The 25,998-nt window shown below is 37.4% G+C and overlaps 4 protein-coding genes across 4 annotated transcripts; 2 read left to right on the top strand and 2 right to left on the bottom strand.

Moving 5' to 3' along the window:
* Window positions 1-922: 922 nt before the first annotated feature.
* LOC135632870 (pentatricopeptide repeat-containing protein At3g51320-like) lies at window positions 923-4,415 on the bottom strand. The gene is made up of 2 exons (XM_065141708.1): window positions 2,739-4,415; window positions 923-2,456 (listed from the first exon to the last, which is right to left on the bottom strand). Exons 1-2 carry the CDS (start codon window positions 3,820-3,822, stop codon window positions 1,816-1,818), a joined length of 1,725 nt encoding a protein of 574 aa, XP_064997780.1. The 5' UTR covers window positions 3,823-4,415; the 3' UTR covers window positions 923-1,815.
* A 3,160-nt stretch (window positions 4,416-7,575) lies between these two features.
* On the bottom strand, window positions 7,576-8,965 carry LOC135633928 (probable transcription factor KAN2). Its single transcript, XM_065143935.1, has 3 exons — window positions 8,344-8,965; window positions 8,168-8,244; window positions 7,576-7,656 (listed from the first exon to the last, which is right to left on the bottom strand). Exons 1-3 carry the CDS (start codon window positions 8,963-8,965, stop codon window positions 7,576-7,578), a joined length of 780 nt encoding a protein of 259 aa, XP_065000007.1.
* A 7,028-nt stretch (window positions 8,966-15,993) lies between these two features.
* On the top strand, window positions 15,994-17,502 carry LOC135633927 (probable xyloglucan endotransglucosylase/hydrolase protein 30). Its single transcript, XM_065143934.1, has 4 exons — window positions 15,994-16,272; window positions 16,371-16,471; window positions 16,701-16,909; window positions 16,980-17,502. Exons 1-4 carry the CDS (start codon window positions 16,086-16,088, stop codon window positions 17,500-17,502), a joined length of 1,020 nt encoding a protein of 339 aa, XP_065000006.1. The 5' UTR covers window positions 15,994-16,085.
* Window positions 17,503-19,045: 1,543 nt separating this feature from the next.
* On the top strand, window positions 19,046-25,860 carry LOC135634173 (5'-methylthioadenosine nucleosidase-like). The gene is made up of 8 exons (XM_065144448.1): window positions 19,046-19,292; window positions 19,410-19,476; window positions 20,503-20,594; window positions 21,346-21,452; window positions 22,137-22,211; window positions 23,261-23,335; window positions 23,713-23,805; window positions 25,296-25,860. Exons 1-8 carry the CDS (start codon window positions 19,154-19,156, stop codon window positions 25,491-25,493), a joined length of 846 nt encoding a protein of 281 aa, XP_065000520.1. The 5' UTR covers window positions 19,046-19,153; the 3' UTR covers window positions 25,494-25,860.
* The last annotated feature ends 138 nt before the right edge of the window (window positions 25,861-25,998 follow it).

The raw sequence follows: 25,998 nt of genomic DNA, 5'->3' as shown, positions 1-25,998 counted from the left end.
TGATGTCAAGTGTTGAATTGACACTAATATCCTACAAATTCTGAGCTCGGTGAATCGATAAGAATAATAAAAAGTACTTTAGGTATTTATAATTTTAATTTATATTCTACCTAACTTAGGATCTATGGTTCGATTAACTTGTGGATTCTGCACGTGGCTTGAACACAGAATGAGAACATGCACAGTTTCAGACCTTCTGGAAGTGTGATGGGGCACATGCAATCACATGACAGGGAGGAGTGACCAAAATGGCCTCATTGCATCGAAATTAAATAGACCTGAATTAGTTATTTATCCTTCTGAAGTCGGTGATTTTAATATATATATATATATATATATATATATATATATCTTTAAATAAAAAGAGTTGTTTGCGCAAGAGAAAGCATTATTAGCTCACTCCCGTTGTCATGAAGAGATTTATGGGCATATAAATAGTATTGCAAGAAGATAAGTACTTGAGAATATAACAAGTCGAGAAAAATCATATAATCACGTCACTTTTAGACGTATGTATGGAAAAGGCAATGGTGCATGCACTCTCATGAGCTCACCCACATGTTAAGTTCGCTTTCAAGCATCCATTAGGATCCCAAGTGGATGATGAGCAAAGTGTTTTGTTGGTCAGCACCAGCAGAAGATTTAAGGAAGATTATAAAGATCTGGGATCTCATCGAAAACAATCATGGATTCAGGCTGGATTAGCTCTGTTGCCTATTGAAATTAACTCTCATGAAGGAAGAGGAAGAAGAAGCTGAAAATAGTTCTATTCCTTGATTGATTTAGCTTGACAAATTACAAAACACCATCTGCATGTTTCTAGATTTTTAACTACAATGAAAAAGCCTTCAGTTTGCTGGCATGCCTCAAGTTATCTCAAACTAATAAAAGATAACCCTGGGTGTGAAAAGAACTTCACCAGTCACAGCAACCTCATGATTATTTTTATTAAATAAAAATACCTTTTTCTGAAAAAAATTGTCTGTACCAAAAATTAGAGTGTGATTTTGAGAAATTGATGATCGAGCAGATGCAAAAGGTATCCTCCAGCATGAACCACATACAACTCAGTTTTCAATAACTGGAATTCTCAAATATGTTTACTCCATATTAGTGAAGTGTAATTTTGAAAAATTGATGATCAAGCAGATGCAAAAGGTATCCTCCATCATGAAGCACGTACAACTCAGTTTCCAACAACTGGAATTCTCAAATATGTTTACTCCATATTATCAGTGGAGCACAACTGCACTTCTTGCAGCAAGTTGGTGACTTGGAGCAGCAGCAAGCTTTTTGAATTTTATCTGCTGAGTGTGGAGTTTCCGAGTACCACAAGGAGCATTATGTTCAACTCTTCCCAAGATTTTCAGTGGTATCATATCACATACCGAGGAGGAAGATCCCAAACTGAAAAAAAGGACCGGCACATGGAAAGGTGCAACCATCTGATTCTGCCAAATTTGCTTTGACTCCAATTCATGGAGAACTACTTTTCTCTCAAGTTTACTCTTAAACATGCATGAATCCAAAGTCTAACACAACATCAAGACACGTGCCAGATGGGCTTCTCTTCAATGTAGGACAAGATATTCTTCAAAATCAATACTGTCAAACTCTTTTGATAAAGAATACAAGTTATCAATCAGATGGCTCAAGCATGATTTTCTTTTAGTAAATCCTCAGGCATTGTTGTCGGAACCAAGCTTAACACAGTATCTGCATCTTGTTAGTAAGCTTTGGGTAAAGTTATAAAAGACCCAAATGCTCACTGCCGGTAGATAAAACAAGATGACCAATCCTTGTTGGCATGAGAATTCACTGCTGGACACTTTCGGTCAAGTCCATTGTAGCACCTCTTATTCTAAGTCTGGCAGCCACATCATCCAGCATCTCATATACCTTCTCAATCTCTGGTTTCGACCTATCCCCAATTTTAAAGTTGTGGACAATCTCATTTAAATCTACAAGTCTGTGACCAGGCATTGATCTTATTTCTCTGTTCCTCATCATCTCCTTCACCTTGTGAGCATCTTCCCACTTCCCTGCTGCCACATATATATTCTGCAACAAAGAATAGCGAGAGCCGTTTGAAGGTTCAAGCTCAACCAATCTCTTTGCAATGCTCTCCCCCAACTCCAATTCCCCACGAAATCGGCAAAATCCAAGCAAACCTCCCAGGGCTAGTGATTCTTCATCCTCGGGCATGCCTCTTAATACTTCTTCCGCTTCTTCAACCAGGCCAAGCCCTCCGTAGAGGTTTGCCATGCACCAATAATGAGCAAATGTAGGTTTGAGATTATACAACTTGGTCATCTGCTCAAAATATTTCTTCCCTTGGGTCAGTAGGCCTTCGCGGGCGCAAGCACATAAGAGTCCAATAAAAGTAACTTCATCTGGTGAGATTCCTGTTGTTTCTAGGTGGAAGCTATCATTAGTTTCTTCATGCGTATCACAGCCTATACACAAGGAAAAGTAAAATGTTAACTCTTAAGAGTTTAGATCAAAACTACCTACTGAATGTATCATGCAATAAGGTAGTTTGAATGCAGTACATTAATAAATTATATTATGCTAACATTATTCTTGTAATGATAATGGCTATCTCCAATACAATCATATCTCAAGCTATGATGATTATATATAATTCAACATGAGGTGCTATGTAACAATTTCAAGTTCCTTATACTAGGTCGAGGAGGAAGAGGCAAAAGTAATTTTGCAGCAGAGCCACATCTCACCTTCTCCCACCATCTTGTCAAACAATGCAAGCCCGTCCAAAGGATCTCCATGGATACAATGTCCAACAATCATTGCATTCCAGCAGACCAAATTCCGCTTCGGCATCTCTTCGAACACCCTTCTTGCAACGTCCACTCTTCTACACCTACTGTACATATCTACTAATGCCGTGCCAAATATCACATTATCATCTACAAAATTCCTAGTATAATATGCATGAATCGACCTCCCTCCATTGAGCTTGCCCAGCCTCCCACACGCTGTGACCACACTGACCATTGTCTTATCATTCCCCTTCAGCCCCTTCTTATCCATCAACCTGAAGAGCTCCAATCCCATTTCGGGGTTCCGTTCTTTTACATACCCACCGATCATAACATTCCAAGACACCACATTTCTTCCCGGCATTTCATCGAATAGCTCCCTTGCAGAATTCAACTCCCCTGAGGTGACATACCCATCGATCATGGAGTTCCAAGACACTGTATCTCGGTGGGACATCTCATCGAACAACATGCGCGCGCAACCAACTAGGCCGCAGGTGGCGTACATGTGGACGAGGGAATTACGAACATGAAGGACGGCGTCCACGCCCCGCTTCACGGCCTGGCCGTGGCAAGTCTCCCCGGTGTCAAGGGACGACGCTCGGGCACAAGCGGAGAAGAGGACGGGGAAGGTGAAACTGTTGGGGGCAAAGCCGGAGCGGAGGTTGGCGACGAAGAAGGGGAGGGCGAGGAGCGGGTCAAGGGAGAGGGAGAGAGCCTTGAGGACGACGTTGGCGCAGAAGGCGTCGGGGGCGGGGACGCTGCGGAAGAGGAGGACGGTGTAGGAGAGCGGGGCGGCAGCGGAGTCAGCTGCGGCCTTGAGGAGGCGGGAGGCGGCGAAGGAGTCGTGCAGGAGGCCGGTAACGAGGAAGTGGGCGTGGGCCTGGAGGAGGCCGCGGAGGGAGCGGCAGGAGAGGAGGGGGCGGAGAGAAGGGTGGTACAGGGAGATCCTCTTAGGGGGAGAGGACGGCGGGGGAGGGGAGAAGAGATTGGGGTTGAAGCGGAGGACGCCGCCGGCGCGGAGGGGTTGACGGCCCATTCATGGAGACGTATCGCTCGCATCCGTTTGGCCTCCCGCCCATAGGGATTTATTTCTCACGTATCGGTATCGGTTCCGGTATGACAACATAACGGTATGATGGAACCAAAGTAACAGATATTTGGTCTATTATTCCTTAAAGGTCATCTAAGCCTTAATCATTGGTATTTCTCTTTAATATTATCATCTATTTCAATCAAAGCTTAATTATTGTATCTATGGTTATAACACTCACGTAGCCACTTTACGATATCAACATTGGGATTACCCAATTCAATTTGGATGATTTGGCATAGAAGAGTTAGATCGGATTAATGATAATTTGGGTCAATCTTTGGTCAAATTTAATGTAGAGTTGGAAGCAATAATTTCTCTGGGAAGAGAAACAGAGAGAGAGAGAGGGACCTCAGGAGCAGGCGAAGAGGATAAATGAGAGGGAAGAGAGAAGCATACACCATCGATCGTCGAGCCCGGGCTGTGCGACCTCCATCCAGAGAGAACCCCAAAACCTTTGACCTCTTGGGCCACCAAAAACCATGGCTAAATCGACGAGGACAGTCCTCCGGCACATTGAGTCAGTCTTGACCAAGGAAAGGAGACGCATAGCGCAGTAAATGAGGCATCGCACTCGCAGCTGCGAGCCATGGGGAAGAGGCAGCGACCTGCAAGCATTGGTGGTGAAAACAAGGCATGCAGGAGACGTCACCTCAAGGATGACAGCATCTCTGACGCGTCTCCCGAGCGTCGACTCCCGAGGGAGGAAAGCACCACGCACTAGTGCATGACCCTCGGCCAGCGAAGAAAGAGGGGGGGGGGGGGGGGGTTGGGGGAGAGGACTGTAGTCGAGCAGGTTGTCATGACATGGTAATCATTCTTCTGTGATTTGTTAGACGCCTTCGTCGTCTATGGCTGCCTGTGGTTTTGGAACCAGAGAAAAAGGGCGTCTCTACGGATCATTCTAAAGTCAGTGTCAGAAAAGATCATCCACAGGCTTTGATTCCCTCCTTATCCGAGCAATCTTGCTGCTCTTTAATGTCTTTTATTAGCTTGCAGGCCTTTCTATCAGTCCTCATATCTCAAGTCGAGTGAAAGATTGCAAAGTTTTACAAGCAGGCTTGGGAGATAAAAGGAAAAAAGCAGAAATAATTGACCGAAAGTATATGAAGTATACAAAGCAAGATTCTGACACATTCATGGAATTCAGAGAGGGCTGTGCATGGGAGCAGAAGAAACACATCAAGAAAGGCCAAAGCCAGCTATTCCATGCATCGTCAGAGTCAGATTTCTGTGGATTCCCTTCTTTACCAATTCATACATTATCACATGAGACATAGACTTCCCTGAGTTAATGACATAAATGAATGCATGAAATCCTAAATTGGAGAGGATTTTAACTCACTTACGGAAACATTAATTAAGTATTTGATGCTCTACCAGTGAACTACATTTGACCTAATTCATAGAAATGACTACAAATGTGACTGAGATCACCTCAATACCTTATATTTTATGGTCATAAACCAAGCAAATTCCTTCTGCCATCCATTAGACTACAAACGGGGTCATGTACTTTACAAAGTTTATGAGAGTCTTCTGTGTGTGTGTGTGTGTATATATATATATATATATATATATATATATATATATATATATATATATATATATATATATATATATATATATATATATATATATATATATATATATATATATATATATATATATATATATATATATATATATATATATATATATATATATATATAACAGCTATGCAATAATAACATGAGAGTGTATATAAGTTTGATTTTAGGTGAAGCGTAAGATTTTTTTGCTGCCAAATAAACCCTAGCTTTAACACATGCAAAAACTAGTTTTCATGATGGGCTGTTCTTTGGCAGAAATCTACAGGGAAATGGACACATCAATCATGAGAAGAGAATACATCATATTTGCTCATATCTCGAGACAATGAAGCAAATTAAAGAAGACAATGGTAGGTTTTGCTTACGAGTAGATGAAGAATGCATGCAGTGGTCGATTTTATTTTCTTCTGCCTTGTACTCAACTATCTCCTTTTTCCTCCTCCTCTCCTGTCCAGTTTCTGCATCTTCTGTGACCTCTGAGAGCGCACTGGTTCGTCATGACTGAGAAATGTTAGCTTGCGAAGGAGAGCTTGTTTTAGTGTGGCCTGCCCAATGTGATCTCAAGATTCGGCTTGCTCGAGCTCGATGCTTTTGAAAAGCATGGTGAGTTCAATTCCAGGAACATCTCAAAGCTCTTTGGTTGCATGTCCTGCTGCAGAAGAAAGAAGAATCTGCATCATTTTTGGTTCCTCTTTATGTGCATCACTGTATTTCGCATTCAAAGAGATGAAACCACAAAAACTAAGAGAATTAAGTGCAGTTTTTATATAGACTAAAATATTTCCTCGAAAAAAACATCAAATGGAACCATTTCATGTTGACATGAAATAGTCAGTCATTCTTGAGATGAAGTTTAGATACCTCATAGTGCTGCATGCTTCCTGCAGTGGAACTTCTTGCCGTGCCATTATCAATGCTCCCCCTGTGGGAAAACCATCACTAAAGTCTCTATCAGTAGAACAAACCACCATGCATGAAATAATGGCACGCTAAAGCAGGTTGATTTTGCATATGACTTCATTTTATGCGTCATTGGCCCTAAAAGTTGCAAACACGTTCCAGAAAAGGCTAGCTTCTGCATCAAAGTTTCGGATATCATGAACACATCAACACTCTGAGAGCCTTGAAACCCCAAACTGACACCAGACTTGTCCTTTCAGAACAGATTTCTCAGAAGAGACTGCAACTAGGGATTACCGTCCTCTTGAAGGATCAGAGCATCATCTTGGATGCCTAAAACCTGGACACTTGGAGAAATGGTATGATCCAGTGGGAGTGGAAGAGAAGATCTGCAAAAGGGTCAAAAGTGTGGTCTTCTTCTCAACCTTTCTCGGATGTACTCTTTGACTTCTAATAGATTTGACATGCATCGGTTTAAGCTACCTTCTGTTCTGAAAGTGACTGAAGCTGATCTGAGCTTTCTTAAGAGTAACAGTCAATTATGCTTAGAAAAAGGAATGCGACCTTCTTCTAAGGTTGAAAGTAAGCATCACAATGGAATGGAGAAGAAATAGCCGCTTTCATCCAAGTGCATGGTCATCTATTATCTTCTTCTAATCTCTCTAGTCTGAATGGTATGTACACAATCTTTCTTCTGTGTTACACATCAGAAGTTGTGTGAGTACTCTTATATCAATCATGTATTTAGATAGAGGAAATAAGTCTGGAAAAAGGTGTCTTCATCAAATTACTGAAAGGTTGGAGTTTGGAGAACAACGGAAGACAACCCAACCAAATCAAGCTATTATTGCGTTGCATTGTATTTATGTAATTTAGTTCTTTCTTCGATTACTTGAGGCTTTTATTCACTAAATTTGTCCCAAAAACCGAAACCTTTGCTTTTCTGAGAATAGAACAGATGTCTGTACAAGCTAAATTTTACGTGAATGATGATTGATGAGCACACATGGCTAATGCATGAATCATGATCTTTCTTTCAGCACAGGAAGATTGTGTCTGGCTACCTTTGCTGACTTGACGATTCTGATGGATGAAGATTGTGAATGCCTACTGGATTGTCATCGGAATTCTCTCCCATCGAGCCATTCGCAATGGCATCAGATTGGCCTGGGACAAGAAGTAGTAGAATCCATTGTCAAAGAAGCTTTTAGGCAAGAACTGTAAGAGACAAAGCATTTGAACCTGATGGAACTGCGGGTCTATCGGTGTTCTTCAGAGTTCGATACATCTGCAACCACAGATACATAATTATCATCGAGGAATCTTGGCTGATCATCTTGTAAAGCACATTGCTTTTTGGTTTTAGACTACTTATAAGTCATTCCGCAGTATAATTATTTGCTCACTGAAACATCCAAGAGACTATGGACAACGTTGTACTGTTCGAGTGCAACTCATCAGAGTAGCTTCTTTTCACAGTTCGCTACTACTTTTTCTTGCAGTAGCATCTTTTCTGGTTTGAGTGTAAAAGCTGCAGCAATGCATGCGGTGAAAGGAGTACACAAGTGATGAGGAAATAGCAAGGATAAAACACAAGGAAAAGAAAGGGAGCTTTTCTCTACTCGATTCCAAGGGAAGATCTATTTCCTGCTCGTGAAAGCGACCCTTTGATTCAGTTCTAACCCACATGGTCGGAGATCTCAGATTTGGTAAGGAAAAGAGCAAAGAGGAAGTAATCAAGGAGTTAAATTACATGAAGGAAACCAAGATCTGGAGATGTGGTAGAGGATCTGTCTTACCTGCAAGTGAGATTTCACATGAGCCAGGGTAAGATCTCTCACATCCATGAGCTCTAGAACTGACTTGGGCGTCGCCCCTGACCTCCAAAAGAAAACGAAAGAAGAGAAGTCACAAAAGGAACGCAAGATCTCTTCATCCATGTAAATTATATGTGCAGCTGGGAAGTGTATCGTACTCTCGTGGCCTCCCAACAGCTCCACAGCATGCACAAAGCGGGCGTGGAGTGTGGTAGTCCACCGCATCCTCGGCGCTCTCATGCTCCGCTTGGCAGGGAACCGCGGCGGCAGATATCTCGATCTCGACAAGCCTTGGCTCGCCACCAAGTGCGTTAAAGCATGATTGGAGGAGGAAGGAGATCCACACAGGTGATGCTGCTGATGCGGGGCGACTGCAGGAAAGAAAGGTGGGTGTTGGTAGATTGGGATGCCCGTTATGGGCTCCAGCCAGCTCTGCTCTTGGTGATGTAGCGGATGGTGGTGGTGGTATTGTAGGTGATCGTATTGTAGGTGGTGGTGATAGTGGCGAGGTTGAGAACGGTGGAAGGTGTCATTGCTTGTGGTGGCGGAGACCGCGGCTCTTGGGTTTGCCAAGGAGAGCTCAGAGGCGGTGGCTCTGGCTGCTGATGCAGCGGTTCTGTTCTTGTTGGTTGTGGTGGTCGAGTCCAAGTTCCTGCACCGAAACCCTAATTCCATGTTGTCATCACCTGGCTTTCTCCAACTTGATGCTGTGGCTTCGAGCGAGCTGATCTGAAGCGATAAATCTGCTGCTGCTGGTGCTGCTGCTGAGAAGAGCTCCATTTGCCCACCGAACTCCTCCTCCTCCTTCTTCTTCTTCCTCCTCCTCCTCCTCCTCCTCTTCTTCCTATGATTAATGCTCTGTGAGAGCGATAGCTGTACTTTTGGTTGAATGTCAGTGAAATGATGAGCTTGTGGGGCATGTGTGTAGGTATTTTATGTGGTAGTGACAAAGAGTTGTAATGGCAAGCATGTCTTCTGAACAAGGAGAGTACCATCATGTCAACATTGAAGGTAAACATTGTGTGGAGTAACAAAGGTTGATGCTCTGTGTTTTTGAATGCTGTGAAAGAAAATGACACCTGAGAGTGTGGGAGATTCCCTGTTGCTTGTTCTCTTGGGCATTGTCTGAGCGAGAAGGAATATTTTGTGCGAGCTCGTTGTTGAACTCGAGTGCCTGCACTCCTTCAGCTTCTTCTCACACTGAATTGTGGATTTGACCCTTTCAAATTGAGATTTCCAACTCCATTTCTTTCTTCTTGTAGCCACTGATGGATGGAACATTTAGCTAGAGGCACTCATTCTCAGACTCCGCAATGGGTAATTTCCTGCTCCTAGATTTGCTGTTCATCCCTGTCAGGGTTAGAGTGATAAGAGGCCAGAGAAACTTCTCTATCTATTTACAATCACTTTGCTATCTTTTATCATTACCCTGAATAAACATTCTGATATCTCCCTTTAGTTTATGCTATAAAAAAAATAAAGAAAATTATCATGTTTGATCTTGATTAAAGATTATAAATCTTGATCAAAGAAAGACAGTTCATAAAAAAGATTATCTTCAAATCAAGTCAAGAATATTGAAAATCATAGTTGTACTCTTTCTTATTTCTGTCTTTTTTTATTCTTATATTTGATTCTATAAAAAATGATTTATTCATTGTAATAAATCAATGAATTGAATTCTTTTTTATTTTATGTGCGATTGGTATGACGAAACATAGGAAGGTGTGATCGGTCTTCGTCACGAAAGTTCGCTCCTTTGTGCTATAGTGAATCATATATTTATCTATTTATTTTTATTTTTTTATTACTATTATTTTTCTAATTTTTCTCATCCTCTATTATAAAAAAAATAAAAAATTATACTGCTTCTCAATCCTTCATCAACTCAATTCCAGGAAAGTTTTTGAGTCTGATTGATCAATGAGGCAACATGAATAGCCTCCAAGCTTCGTGCCATGAATATATGAATGCCATGTTATTTTAAATGATCAATCAACATCCGAAACGATAAAAATAGAATACTACGATGCAAATAAAAAGAATCCTTTCGATCAAGAAAATCATTATAGTATTTAAATAAGAGATAAGACATAGAATACTTACAAGATATTCTCAAGTGCACACACTCTCTATATGCTTTATTCTTTTATGAAATATTAGATTCTTCGTCATTACAATTGTGATTTTATTATCACAAAATATTTCCGTTGCTTATTTTTGTTCTTGATGAAGATCTTCAAGAAGTCTTCTAAGCTATATTGCTTGATAAGCTATTTATGTTGCGGTTACATATTCTACTTCCGATATTGATAACATAATTGTTGCTTGCTTTTTTGAACTTCAAGATATAGCTCCTGATCCGAGACTAAAAAGATTACTTGAAGTACTCTTTCTATCATCTAAAGCTTCTATCTAATCACTATAAATGAAACCAAATAATTTATATTTAAAATTATGAGAATACCAAATATCATAATTTGTAGTTCTAACAATATAATACAGAATTCTTTTAATAGCTCCGATATGATGTTTTCTTAGGCTATGCATAAACTTGTATACTACACCAATAGAGAATGTAATATCAGGTCGAGTATGAGTTAGATAAGTCAAACCTCCAACCAAACTTCTTTAGTATCTTGCATTTATCAAATATATATCATTTTCAAGTTTTAATTTCTCATTTACATTAATGGGTATTGTTGTAGCTTTGTAATTAATTATGTTAGATTTTTTGAGTAGATATATTGTATACTTTCTTTGTGAAATAAAAATTTTATCTGATCCTTGCTTCACTTCCAACCCAAGAAAATAGTGTAGTAGACTTAGATCTGACATTTCAAAGTTATTCATCATGTATTTTTTAAATTATGCTACAAAAGAGTTAGATGAACCCATATATATAATATCATCAATATAAAGGTAATCTATTAGAATATTATGTTCACCTTCCTTCTTTAGATAAAAAGTATGTTCATTATTACTCCTCTTAAATCCATTTTGATGAAAATAATAATCAATCAATTTTATTGTACCATGCCCTTGGAGCTTGTTTAAGTCTATAAATAGCTTTCTTTAACTTATACACATTTTCTTCATGTCTTTTAACCAAAAAACCTTTAGATTATATAACAAAAATCTCTTCATGTAAATCTCTATTTAAAAACATAGATTTCACATCAAATTGATAAACATGCTAACTCAAGTGTACAGCTAAAGCCAAGAAAGTTCTCACGATTTCGAATCTAGCAATTAGAGAAAAAGTATCATCAAAATCAATACCTTGTTGCTGTAAATATCCTTTTGCTACAAGTCAAGCCTTATGTTTTTGGATACTTCCATCTACGTTAAACTTTATTTTGAACACTCATTTTAATCCAATAGCTTTCTTTTCTTCTACATTAGCTTCTAAAATTTATTCTTCTCAATTAATTTTATTTCCTTCTTCATTGCTTTTCGTCATTCTTCTTTTTCAATTGCTTTCTCAAAAGTCATTGGATCTGAAATAAATAAAGCAAACGTTGAGTCATAAATTTTTATTAGTAATCTAAATTTTCTTAGAGGGGTTTTATATGAGGAATCAAAATTTGAACTAAGCAAGATTTATCACTTGATTTTGTAAAGTATTTAGTTTTGCTGGAATCTGAATTTGCGTTCCTCCTTCATTGGTCTCTCAATTCTAACTTGTTATTTTATCAAACATAACATTTCTATTACTAATAACTTTACCACTAATAGGATTATATAATTGATATGCTTTGGATTATAAGGAATAACCAATTAAGATATAATTTTTAGATTTTTAATCAAGTTTGTGATGGTTTTATGAATTTACTAAAGCATAAGTAATGCAATCAAAAATTCTTATATGTTTTACATTTGGTTTTATATCATACTAAGTCTTAAAAGGTGTTTGATTAATAACAACCTTTATTGATAAAATATTTAATAAATAAACTATTGTTACAATTGCTTCTGTCCAAAACTGATTAGAAAGATATTTCTTTTAAGCAAACTTCTTACAATTTTAATGACAGTTTGATTTATACATTCAGTTATACCATTTTGCTCTTGTGTACATAGTGCTATCAATTCTCTATGAATATTATTTTTTTAAAAAAAAATTAAACTCATTAGATAAAAATTTACCATATCTATCTATCTGAAGTGTTTTTATGCATCTATCACTTTGCCTTGAATTTTTAAAAATTATCAAATGTTTCATATTTTAGTTCTAAAAAATATATCTAACTTATTCAACTATAATCATTAGTAAACAATAGAAAATATTAACTTCCACTAAATGATTTTGTACTCATAGGACTTATGATGATCTCCATACTTTTCCAATAGGAAATTATTATTATTATTTATTTATTATAAATGCATCCTTCACCTACATCGTATTAATTTTGGATAATTTGAAAACTATTTCTTTTTAATTTAATAATCTTAAAATATTAATGTTAAGATATTCATATTTTAAATGTTATAAATTAGACCAATTCTTTTGAGTTATAATAAGAGCATGTTTTTCAATATTTGAAACATCAAGTGAAAATATCTTGTTTTGTATCATACAAACATTTATCGTAATCAAACTAGATTTTTTATCTTTAATAGTGCATGAACCATCATCAAATATAACTGAATATCCATTATTTATCAATTATCCAACACTCAACAAGTTATATGATAAACTAGGAACAAAGAAAACATTATCAAGGTGTTTTACCTTCTATTGAGTTGTCTTTACCTCAATTGTTCCTATCTCTTTCAATTGGATTTGCTTGTTATCTCCAAATATAACTTTCAACTTATGAGTTTCATCAATATCTCTAAATATGGATCTCATGCTTGGATTATGATTAGAATATTCACTATTCAAAAATTGAGATATCATTAACTTGTGAATGAGTCATAAACAACTTACTATTTTTCATTTTCCTCCATATAGCTTGTTTGTTTTTCTCTTTTCCAGCAATCTGCTTTCATGTGACCAAACTGTTTACATTAGTAACATTGAATTTCACTATTATATTTTTGTTTATCATAATTTGTCTATGTTTGTTCATCATGCCCATCAAAGTGTCCTCTTCTTCTTCCTCTTCCTCTTTCATTTCCTCTACCATAAAATCCTCTTCTGCCACGTCCTCTTCTTATTGATTTTTAATCTTTTTTTTTAAGTAAAAGACCCTCCCTTAACTTAAAATATTTTTTTTTCACTTTTCTCGAGTGTCCTATTCAACCTTTCTTCATGTGCTTACAAGGAACTTATTAGTTCATCAAATGAAAATATAAATAAATATTTTGACTCCTCAATTACAATAATAACATGATCAAATTTTGGAGTTAAACTTTTCAAAATTTTTACAATAATTATATGATCAGGAAGATGTTCACCATAACATTTTATTTGACTAATAATTTTAGTCACTCGAGAAAAATAATCTTACACCGATTTATTGCTTTTCATGAACAAAATTTTAAACTCGCGACGAAGGATTTAAAGTTTTACTGTAATTACCCTTGATGAGCCTTAAAATTTATTTTAAAGTATCAACTAAGCTTGCTTTGAGATTGTTGCTATTGTAATTCTTAAGAAGATTATCTCATGTACAACTTATTGAATGAAGAATAATGTCTTTAAGTCCTTCTTTGTATTCTCCCTCAACCTGATTTCATCATTTGGATCTGCATATTTATTCTCTATTAAGTCCCAAAGATCTTGAGACTTGAATAGAGTCTTCATCTTGATACGTTAAAATTTATAGCATTTGTGTAAGAATATGAGAATAAGGTGTTGAGATATGAAATTACGATTGAAAATCATAATGCCCAATTCAAATTAAAATTTAGTTTTGACACCATAAATGTTGGGGATAGAAGAGTAAGGAAACGATAAAAACATAATATTACAATGCAATTAAAAATAATCCTTTCAAGAAAAACATTATAGTATTTAAATAAGAGGTAAAACATAGAACACTTACCAGATATTCCCAAGTAGACACATTCTATCTTCCTTTATAAACTATGATCATATTTATAGGACCTAGTATTAAGTATCTCACTTAACCATGTCACCCATGATTGAGTTAGGTATACGAACTATCCTATAACTTTTAGATTATGGGTCACTACTTAGAACATGCTTATAACTATCTAAAAAATAATAACTACCTAAATAACTATTATAAATTAATTCTCAATAGCTATCTAGCATTTAGATTGTTTATATTATCAGACATCGGTAGAACTCAGATGTGCTAGGCATGTCTAAATCTGAGGATGATCTAGTTTGGATTGATAAAGATGCTATCAACTACGAGTCTTGCAATATGTAGTAGAGATGTGAGTTGAAGCTATTCTGTAGGAAGTTTGCCCTCTCCACTGACTGCTGCCTTTGTGCTTGTTGATTGCTACTAGTTGTAGAGAGATGTGGTGATGGAGTCAGATTGACTTTGGTGCCTTCTTGTATCTATTTGCATTGACCTGAAATATATGCTATTTACATGCTTATAAATATAAATGAAGATGAAATTTGAAATCCAACAATTCCTTTAGCAAACACTATTACTGGACAGTGAATTCTAATTCAGATACTTGTAGTCTTACCTAGCAATAGAGTAGAATGGAGTTTAATATCTATTTATGGAGTTTTCTCAAATAATGCCAACATAGAAAAGGTGATGGGGGAGATAAAGAATATGAAATTAAATATATAAACAATGGGATGACACCCTTTCATGTTCCCATTTATGCATGCAAGCAAAATTGCCCTTCTTTTACAATAAACTTATAGTTAAGCCATCAATAGCATCAGTTCAATCATAAAAACATGAAAGAGTATTTTATATTAAGAAAAAAAAAGATCCAATGCTTTAGATTCCATCCATACCAGTCTAATTTATGATTTTATACCATATCAAGCTTCAAAATAGATTCATGACAAATAAGAAGAAATATGATAAATTTTATTAATCTACAATTCTTATGTTTTTGGTTTGTCTTGTTCTTTGAAGAGACAAGAGGGATTGAATGAACATGATATATTCTTTAATAATTCAATAACACAAATTTATTTCTTAAATTTAGTGTCAACGTTAATAATCCTTTATATCTCATTTTAAATAGGGATGACGTTTTTTTTTTTTTTCTTTCAAAGAATAAACGATGAATTATTAAGGTGTTTATCAGTTAAGCAAGTTAACACTTTTAAATACATAATTTGAGATTTGGAACCTTTAGTCTTATTTTTAAGGTATAATCAAGGTGAAACAATGATGCACTTTATATTACTATTATTTTTCCTTAATTTTTAGAAATATCATTGAATAATATATAACAATATTAAAGGTCTGTGTGCTATAGCCTTTTGTGTGTGTGTGTGTGTGTAAATTATATAATGCTTTCAAAGAACAACCTATGAGGAGACTATTCTATAATGATCTCTTCATATGATCCTAAGATCATTTATTTATTGCTGGTGCTCTGTTCTTGCCATGATAGAATGGTTTGATATGATGTAGATTTCAAGCATGACTGGCAAATAGAAAACCATATCCAAATATAGCCGTAGGCTTTTGCACCTCCAAATCCTGCATTGCACCTGATAGAAGGTAATTAATGGCGCAGAGAGGATTCGAGAGCGGCCAAATCCGGCATTGCCAAAAGCATGCGACCCGGTCAAACGTTCCCTCCCCTTCACCACCACCCAACGAGAACAGCCTTCGATTCCAATTCCTCTGCCTTTGATCTCCTATAAGAAGAAAGCTCTGGTCGTTCTCAGTACGTTGCAGCGAGTTCTTCGGTTCTCTCCCCCTTTTTGTCGCCCCCCCCCAAGGAGAGACGAGGGAGGAGAGCAAGCGGATCAGCGTCTGCCTCTTGAAGGTACGACATGGATCGAGGAGCGCCAGCATTCTCCTTCGTCGTCGTCGCGGTGCTCGCCCTGGCCTCGTCTGTCGCGTCCGTCAACGTGACCACGCTCGCGTTCGACGAGGGTTACGTCCCGCTCTTCGGCGAAGGCAATCTGGTGCGCTCCGCCGGCGGGAGGAGCGTCAGCCTCCTCCTCAACCGCTTCTCCGGTGAACGCTTCGTCCTCCTCCTCTGACCGTCGCCGTCGTCACTTCGAGTTACTGCAGGATTCGATTTGATCTTGTTTCTTTGGTTTTTGGGTTGTCAGGATCCGGATTCATATCGAAGGACATGTATTACCATGGATTCTTCAGTGCCTCCATCAAGCTGCCATCGGATTACACGGCGGGGGTCGTGGTTGCCTTTTACGTAAGCCATTACTCTGCTTCCCGTGTTTCTGTAGTTATTTCAATGGATTATAATGCTATCGATAAGGTTTCAGATGCTGTTTCCATTTGAATTGCATTATTAGATGTCTTAGATTGTAGAGAAGACCTCGACTTGACCGGTGCACTGCCATCACAGAGCGAGAATAGTAAGTAGCTTTACTGTGACATATGATGTGGTCTACGTCTTCTTTGTCTTTGTGGCCACGCAGACGTCCAACGGTGACGTGTTCGAGAAGAACCACGACGAGCTCGACTTCGAGTTCCTGGGGAACATCCGCGGCAAGGAGTGGAGGGTGCAGACCAACGTGTACGGCAACGGGAGCACCTGCCGCGGCCGCGAGGAGCGATACTACCTCCCCTTCGATCCCACCGCCGACTTCCACCGCTATTCCATCCTCTGGACAGCTGAGAACATCATGTGAGCCTCTGGACCGCCGATTTCCGCCTTCTGCTCTTCCTCATAGCAATAATTCTCCTTCTTTCTCCAGCTTCTACATCGACGACACCCCTATCAGGGAGGTCCGACGGTCCGATGCCATGGGCGGCGACTACCCGTCGAAGCCGATGTCGCTCTACGCCACCATCTGGGACGCGTCCAACTGGGCCACCTCCGGCGGCAAGTACAAGGTCAACTACAAGTTCGGCCCCTTCGTCTCCTCGTTCTCCGACCTCGCCCTCCTCGGCTGCCGATTGGACCCGATCCAGCAGGTCCCGACGACCCAAAACGGCTGCGCTGCCGCCGACGCAGAGCTCGCCACCACCGGCCTCCATGTCATGACTCCCGAGAAGCGGCGGGCCATGCGCGCTTTCAGAGAGCAGTACATGAGCTACTCCGTCTGCTACGATCGGGCTCGGTACCCGGAGCCGCTTCCGGAGTGCGACATTCTGGAGTCCGAGGGGAAGAGGTTCCGAGAGACTGGGCACTTGAAGTTCCGTAGGCACCACCGGCGCATGCCCCGCCGCGGTAGGCGTGCGGTGGTGGCCGACGCCAACAGGCAGCCACGGATGTGACGATGAAGCCAACGGGCACGGATGTTGATGCGTGGGCAATTGGTGATTAAGGTTAAAATGTTGGCATTAAGTACGTGATGGTTGTGGTCTTAATATTCTTTGTTTGTGGCTAAATATTTCATTTTTTTAATCTCATATTTATTTATATAAGAGTAAAACAGATGATTGATTCGGATATATATATATATATATATATTTGAAGATTGAATTGAAACGAAAGTACCTCTAAGTAAATTCTCAATAAAAAAACATCATTCAGTCAAAAGCAAACGGTTTTTCTGGATAAAACATAAAAATTCTTTTCATTCTTTTATAAAACATAAAAAAAAATTATTTATAATTTACAATCTTATGTTAATAAGAGCTTTAAATATTTATAAACTATTCTTTTAAAAATAAATGTATATATCCTCAATTTATAATTTTATAATATTTTTATTCCTTACTTATTATATATATATTTATTCTTTTTTTATTCTTTCTTTTCATCCTTCTCTTAATCGTTAAAGATGACATGAAATGATTAAAAAAGGCTATGAGGAACTGAAGATCGAAGAGAATAATGTGAGAAATAAAATTTAATATTTTAATACTATGTACATTTTCTAATATCTTAAAATATATCATTTTCTAGGTTGGTTATATTAATCCAAAAAAAATCATGTTCTTGATCTTTGTAAATTGTCCAATAAAATATACCAACAGTAGAGAGAGTTGAAGACAACAGGATGGGTTGTGTAAACGAAAAAGAAAAAAAAAGGTAAAAATGAAACTAGATGATTTTTGAATAATAAAATATTATTATTTTTTATTTTAAAAAAATAGATTATGAATAATAAGAGGTTTTTTGAATGGTCAAAAAACTCTAAATAATAAGTAAAAAAGAAAAAAAATATAAAGGAGGCATACTTTTAAGCCCATTTATCACAATCGTCAATAATAAAAAATTGGGCTTAAATCTGAAATCTAAAATCTACAATCGACAATTTGATTTCCCGATTACACGGAAATGGCATCGTTGATTAGATTACTTAACGGGTCACACAAACACGAACGAACGCACGCACGCAGAGTTAGCGAGACATTAGACGATCAAAGGAGGAAGTCAACGAATCGGAGGGTTTTATAATTTAATTTAATTGGAACAAAATAGTCGTTAAAATATACAATTTAAGTGCTTTAAGAAAACAAATAAAATAAAAACAGTCGATCAAGAAATCCGGAAACGCCTAATGCTGTCCTGTCCTAACACGAAAGAGAAAGACCAAAGAACACGGCATTGGAAAAATTCTAAGATATCTTTTGACTTGTCAACATCCTTTATCGATCAATAATTTAGACTTAGTTCAATGATCCACTCACTAATTAAGCTATTTTGAAGGAATATTATGTACATAAAATTAGGTTTCCTACGAACATATAATGTCGTAATTCATCCCAAATTCTACCCTTTTCTTTAAATCTTCTGTTGGCTTCATTGATGATTACCGACCTAATCATTCGCTAAGCCGTGTGGGGGTATATATATATATTTCCATTCCGCACTGGCTAGAAATCCTCAAGCAACATAGGGTCCTAATAAAAAGCCCTCGGCCTCTCTGTCTCTCTCCTTGGAATCGGAAGGAGAGAAGAAAGAAGAAGCGGAGAGTTCATGATGGCGCTTCCCGAGGAGAACGCGGGCGAGGCGGCGGCAGAGGAAGAGGCGGCCGCGGCGGTCGAATCGGTCGCAGAGGAGACCTCGGGGAAGACTGGCGGAGACCGACCCATCTCGACCATCCTGATCGTCATTGGTACCCGGATGAAACCCTAGGATTCTTTCTCTTTCTTTTTAGTTTGTTTTCTTCGCTCGTGGTTTAGGGTTTTCTTGCGCTGATTCTTGATTTGGTTCTTGGTGTTCCGTTCGGCAGCGATGCAGACGGAGGCACTCCCTTTGGTCGCCAAGTTCGGTCTCGCTGAGGATGCTGATGGATCCGTGTGAGTATTAGATCTTCGATCGACTTTATTTTTATCGTCCCAAAAGGGAGTTCGGGAGACCGAATAATTGAATTGACTGAAAATAAATACGGTGAGGCTGTTTCTGTGACTCGACTCAGCCTTGGCCACCAAGGCCTTAAACGATCAATCTAACCGGTGGCCGCCGAAGCTTGTCACTTAGTTGATAACTACCAAAAGATCATCAAGAGTAGAATTATGAATAAATGATTATTCAACTAAAATATTGGCAATATTTCTACTATTTTATGCTTTGCTCTGTTATTAAACTAAAGCTTGTCTGTAAGAATGCTATTGTTGTGAGTTACGCAGTAAGAATGCTATTTTTTTGCTATGTGGCACTGTAAAAGTTCCTGGGTTTTATTGTTGAATACATGCTTGCGATATGGCCTGATAAGCCTGATTTCACTTTAACCACATGATGTTCACTTTGTAATACTTAATCCACTCGTGTTGTTCTCCTATCATACACTATGTTCAGAAATCACATTATCAACAAAATGCCCTAGGTATTTACTTTTCTGTGTGGCTAAAATACTAAAAAATGAGCGATCAGTTGATGTAGTGATGCAGATAGGCACTTATGGTACTGCCTTGGTGCCTATTTGGTGCTAACATGGCATCATGAATGACAAGAAATAGATCAGACATGTTCATCAATACCCGCACAAACAAGAAATGGATGCTTAAGTGGGATTCACATATGAGCCGTATCAGGATAAAGTGGATGTTTCATGACTAAGCCATTGGAATTTTCCAAGACTTATAGAGGATTATGTTGTTTTCACTCTCTAGTTTGCACATTAAACTATTATTTTCTTAGTTATCCCCCTTCATGTTGTGAATATGAGTTTGAAAACTATGTTTCCATTTTGAAATGCCCTTCTACTATTACTTCATGCAAATGTGTTTTATAACTAGTCTATCTTTCACTCAATAATTGATTGAGCATTTAAACTTTAAAGTATTAATCAAGAGAGTTTAAGATTGAATGTCACTTTTGAACAGGTTTCCTAAAGGTGTTCCATGGGTCAGATACCATGGTACCTACAAAGGCCTGCATATTGATCTAGTATGGCCAGGGAAAGATATAATATTGGGTATGGGAAGTTCCCTTCTTTCCTTCCATGTAACTCATTCACATCTTATCTTGACCAGTTTATTTTGTTTCCATATCAGGTGGGTTGATGTTCCCAAAGCTGAGCATTTGTTTAGAACTTAATCAAACGAATTTTCAATGGATGATAAATGGGAACCAGTCTAAATGTGACATGGCTTTGGGGTCTAAACAATGGCACAGTTTTATGAAGCTTCTTCTCTTGTACTTAAAATTTCATTGTATTAGGCTTATGTCAATAGTATATTTTCTGTACTTCCTTGCAAATTATTGATCAAAAAAATCAGCTGAAAAAAAATCTTTTATGTCTTGTATATATTCACTTATCTTCGTGATATGGCAGCTACAACTGAATCTAAGAAGGTAAACCATGGAACTGCACTTGAATATAACAATTACTCCGGAAAATATACAAATATAAATATAAATGATTTAGATTAACCTCTTGGTTTTACTTGAGCATTGTATGTGGAAGGGAGTAAATAGTTTCCAAGGTGTCTGGGAGCATTGACATCGGATCCTTTTCCAATGTCAAAGCCTCCAAGCCGTTTCATACTGAATTGAAACTGAGGAACTTTCAAGCTGATTGTAAGTTTCAGAAAGCATATGGATTCTTCCCCGGATGAGTGTTTTATGTTCATACCATCACTTCACTATGTGGCTAAAGCTATCACTTCTCGCTTTTCATTTATTTGTTTCACTTTGGTTGGCCTTATGGTTTTTTGTACTTTCAGGTGTTGATAGCGTTGGCACAGTATCGTCAGCTCTTTTGACGTTTGCTTCGATTCAGGCATTGAAACCAGATCTTATCATCAATGCAGGAACCGCTGGTGGCTTTAAAGTATGTTATAGTTCCTAGAACGTGTTTCTGTTGTCCGGTAATATCTAGGCAACACTTATTGAATTTTGAAATATCAACTGTACTCTTGGAACCCTGTTAGTTCCTCTCAGTCTGCTGGTTGTCTATCCGATAGGCTCTTCCTTTAATTGCCATTTTTGAGAGGTATCCTGTTGATGCAATTTAAAGATATTTATAGCTTGAAACTTAGATTCTTGTGATGTTTCCACCATATTCTCTTTTCACGTTCTACTTTTGTGGCACTTCTTTTGGCTTCTGATTGAGGTCTGTGTGGTTGATCATTCTTTATTTACAATATGAATCATCTAGTTTTTATAATTAAAATTTTGACTATCACTAATAATTAATTTTACTTTATCTCACATTTTTTTCTATGGAACTTCATGAGAGTTAATTGTACAAGTTAACGAATGTCCTTAATTCGTGTTATGATGGCACTTCTTGATATGATTTGTTCCTGATTTCCTCGGTCAGCTGAACTTTTTGCTCTTATTGTAAATTGTAACTGAATGGCTTGAGATCTTTTATCTGAGCTGTTTCTAGCTGATGTTTACTTTTGATGATGTTCTTTTTTAAAATTGGTTTGCTTAGTATTTTCTCTGCCAATTTGCCTTGATATATTGTCAGATGGTACGTGCCTGAAAATTTACTCTTTAATGATTTCAGGCAAAAGGAGCATGCATTAGGGATGTCTACCTTCCCTCTCATGTTGCTTTTCATGACAGAAGAATACCTATACCTGTGAGTCTTGCTACATTTACCATAACTCAGTCTACAATATCAGTCTTCTTTTTATTCTCAGTCACGAGGCTTTTACTCGATATAAAATCTATCAGCTGGGGTAACTTCTATCACAGAAACTGGTTTTTTTTTTTTTTTTTGTCAATTACACCATATCTCATTGCTTCATCACTAGTGGCTTTTTTTTCAGTCTCAGTTGCTATATATTACCTCATTGGGCTATTATTTCATTTAATTAAATGTTCACTTCAGTTTCTTAGTGTTGACTTAGGGTACCTTTTGTGCGCTAGAATACTTGAAATGTGTTGAATAGAATTCAAAATTAGAGAGGTTGTAATTAATTGCTGTCTTGCACACAGATGATGATAATCATGGCACTATATCTGGCAATGTGCTAGTTGTACATGTTATCATATTTATATCTTCATCCACCCCAAGAATTTTGAGATGTTGTGAAACATTTGGATTTAGTCTGGCTAGGGTGTAATCGTCGACATATATATAGGGTATTTAGTCATTTATATTGTGAATTATCAAAGTGCAAAATATTATTAAAGATTGTGAGAATAGCAGGACAAAGAAAAGAATTATGTAACAGTTACTTGATAGAAATGACTGAAGTAGCATTAAAAGTGAATAAGCCATTAAATGTGAATTTATTCAAAATTTTCCATCTCATGTATCAGATTCCATAATCAAAATTTGATAAAAAAACATGAAGCAACAATAGACTTAAGAGCACGCAGGTACGATTTTCATCCCTGCTTGCGTCTTATGAGATTTAGGGACTTAACAAAATAGATCTATGAAATTATTAAAGAACTGTGAGATTTTATTTCTGCGATGCAATTGCTAACTTCCCATAAAGCTTTAGGAGGGGATGTGGAAATTTCTAAATGACATTAAAGTTTATGCTCTCAGTGTATTAATTATTCAGTTCTTTACTTGATCAAAGCTTACTTCATGGAATGTTCTCTTATAATGATGCAGTTGTGAAAGCTTTGCTGAAGTTAACCCCTCACATTTGACCTGTTCTTGTACATATGCAGGTCTTTGATTTATATGGAATTGGATCTAGGCAAACATTTTCTACTCCGAACCTCCTAAAAGAAGTTAACTTGAAGGTATTTATACTGTACTTAATAGAGAATCATAAAATGGTTGTATCTAATATGGATGCATTTGATATTTTCTTTGTCAAAATAAGTAAAGAGGGTTGTTTGGATAGATAAGTGCGGGTATTAGTATAATGTGAGGTTTGAGTTTGCTCGGCCTGCTCTTGAACCTTCTGTACCTTTGTTTCCACAATGCTTACATCCAAGCATTCAATGCAGACCTACAATAGCCTTTCAACATGTTTAATGCCGTTCAGAACCTTTTAATCTAGTATATTTTGGTTGGAAGAATATTCAATTAATTGTAAGTTAGAAAATCTATTACTGAATTGCCTTTTGTTTGGGCTTGATGGCTGAGCAGGCTCATGTATATATTTCTATAACAGGTTGGGAGGTTGTCGACTGGCAATTCCTTAGATATGTCTCCTCAGGATGAAGCATCAATTCTGGCAAACGATGCGACTGTCAAAGACATGGAGGTAAATTCTTCTTTGGCATAATTCATCAACTTCATCCTTGGAAAGGGACGAGTGTCGGGGATATTGAGAGCATGCATTACCACTAAGTCAGTAACAAGTTTGGTGGTCACATAGTTCTGTTGATAATGGATTCCTCGTGCGGTCACATTGCCAGAATGTGATTGATAGCTTTTAGTTTGTGATTTCATATTGTTTCAGTCCATTTCCAATAAACAAAATTCATGTTGTTTCAATCCATTTTCAATAAGTAATACATTTGTTGCCTCTTGTGCATCAATTTCTTAAGCACGGATACTTCCTTGCCAACTAGTTAAGGAATGCATCACTGTGCTTGTACATGAATCCTACCAGACAGTTCTGTTTCTCAATCTTTCCATCCCTCGGTCAATTTTGAAAAAGCATAAATTCTTAGATTGAAAGAAACACAAGCAAATTGATCCTTAAAAAATCAGCAACTGTTGTAATCTCTTGCAACATTGGGACGGTTAAATTAGTCCTTGCAGGGCAAAACTGGGAACAGGCTTCCACCATACTCTATAATAAGATTGAGGCTTTCAAGTATCGGCTTTAAGCCTTGGAGTAGACAGGAACAAGGGTAGAATACCGACAAGTTGGCTCAAATATTATTAGTTGTATTTTCCAATCATATCATTTTTTTTTATATTCTGACTTTAAAGACACATGGGAGAATTAGCTTTCCATGGTAAGGATGCTACTTTATGATCTAGGTGATTAGAGATTTTCTCCCCGAAACATCTGATTTTAAGGTTAAGATTGCTTTTGCTGATCATATTCAACTCCTGCATTGTTAGGAGCCTCGTATATTAGGCCAGCCTCTTTTGGTTTTACAGATATATATGATGGTTCTGAAAGTATTAATGTAGGGGCAGCTTTGAGTCAATGAATTTACTGTTATCATGGCTTGCGAGTAATTAAAATGTAGTTATTCCATTTGGAGCTGCCAGATAATGCTTCTCATGTGCTTTTCAATATGACCTTTCGTCTGATTTGTATTGATACCTAACAAGTTTGGCTTGCATTTAGATTCTCGATATTCTTAAATTTGATCCAACAGAGATAATAACTCTTGAGGGATTCCTTGTAAATTAAATGTCTCGTGGATTTATTATTTACAAGCTTTGCTACCATCACAAATTTTTGAACCTCAAATTGGAGGGCTATTAATTGATAACAGCATGTATGAAACAATAAGCAACTGTAAGTTGCTGTTTGTATTAGAGAAATACAGGCTGGACAAGTTCAAATAAAGGGGACACCTGCATAAACTTCTGTAGGTAAAAAGTACAGGCCATAAAGGTTAGAAGTAAAGGGCGGAACCGTTTACATGAGATCCTTTTGGTGATGTCTCATTTAGATCTGAACGGATGTTTTGCATCAGTTTAGTTCCACATTTCATATGAATCATTCAAGTTGTCTCTGGCTGGGCTAATTTTTCTGTTATTAATGGGGGGCTATGTACATTTTATCAGGGAGCAGCAGTGGCATATGTTGCAGATTTATTATCAGTCCCAGCTATCTTTGTCAAAGCTGTGACAGATATTGTGGATGGGGACAAGCCCACTGCAGAAGAGTTCATGCAAAACTTGATTGCAGTTACTGCCGCACTTGATCATGCTGTTACTGAAGTGGTTGACTTCATAAATGGTAAATCTCTCTATGATCTTTGATGGTTATCATCGAGCTATCTGAGAACTTTACCTATGCGGCAAACTATGGAACTTAAATATTTGTTACTATACTACTGGTTTAGCCAAGTTTGAGCGACCCATGGAGTGTTGTTTCAATAAGGGGACCATGATTTTCACATTCAATACAAGTTTATCCGTGTTATGCATAGGAAGGGTTCTATTAAATCAACAATTAACGGTTCATATCCTGTATGAGTATTAGTACCCTGCATAAGATACAATGTCAGATGTTGTTGTTCTACGTAGAAAATCTTTGGTCATTGATGTGCGGGCCATTTATTTGAACTACCACTTGTTTTAGCGAATGCACCAATGAGAGAATCTATCTGGAGTTTGGTTTGGGTTATATCCATCTTGCTTTAGATTTTGTTTAATTGTTAAAATTTTCGCTTTGATAAATTATGAATACTGCCTTTCTTTGTTATGCGAACAAATATTATTAGCTTCAATTTTTTTTATCACATGGTATCAATTTTCATAATCC

Source organism: Musa acuminata, chromosome BXJ3-3, assembly GCF_036884655.1.
Source record: "Musa acuminata AAA Group cultivar baxijiao chromosome BXJ3-3, Cavendish_Baxijiao_AAA, whole genome shotgun sequence".
Classification (NCBI taxonomy): Eukaryota; Viridiplantae; Streptophyta; class Magnoliopsida; order Zingiberales; family Musaceae; genus Musa; species Musa acuminata.
This window is presented reverse-complemented; position numbering and strand designations above follow the sequence as displayed.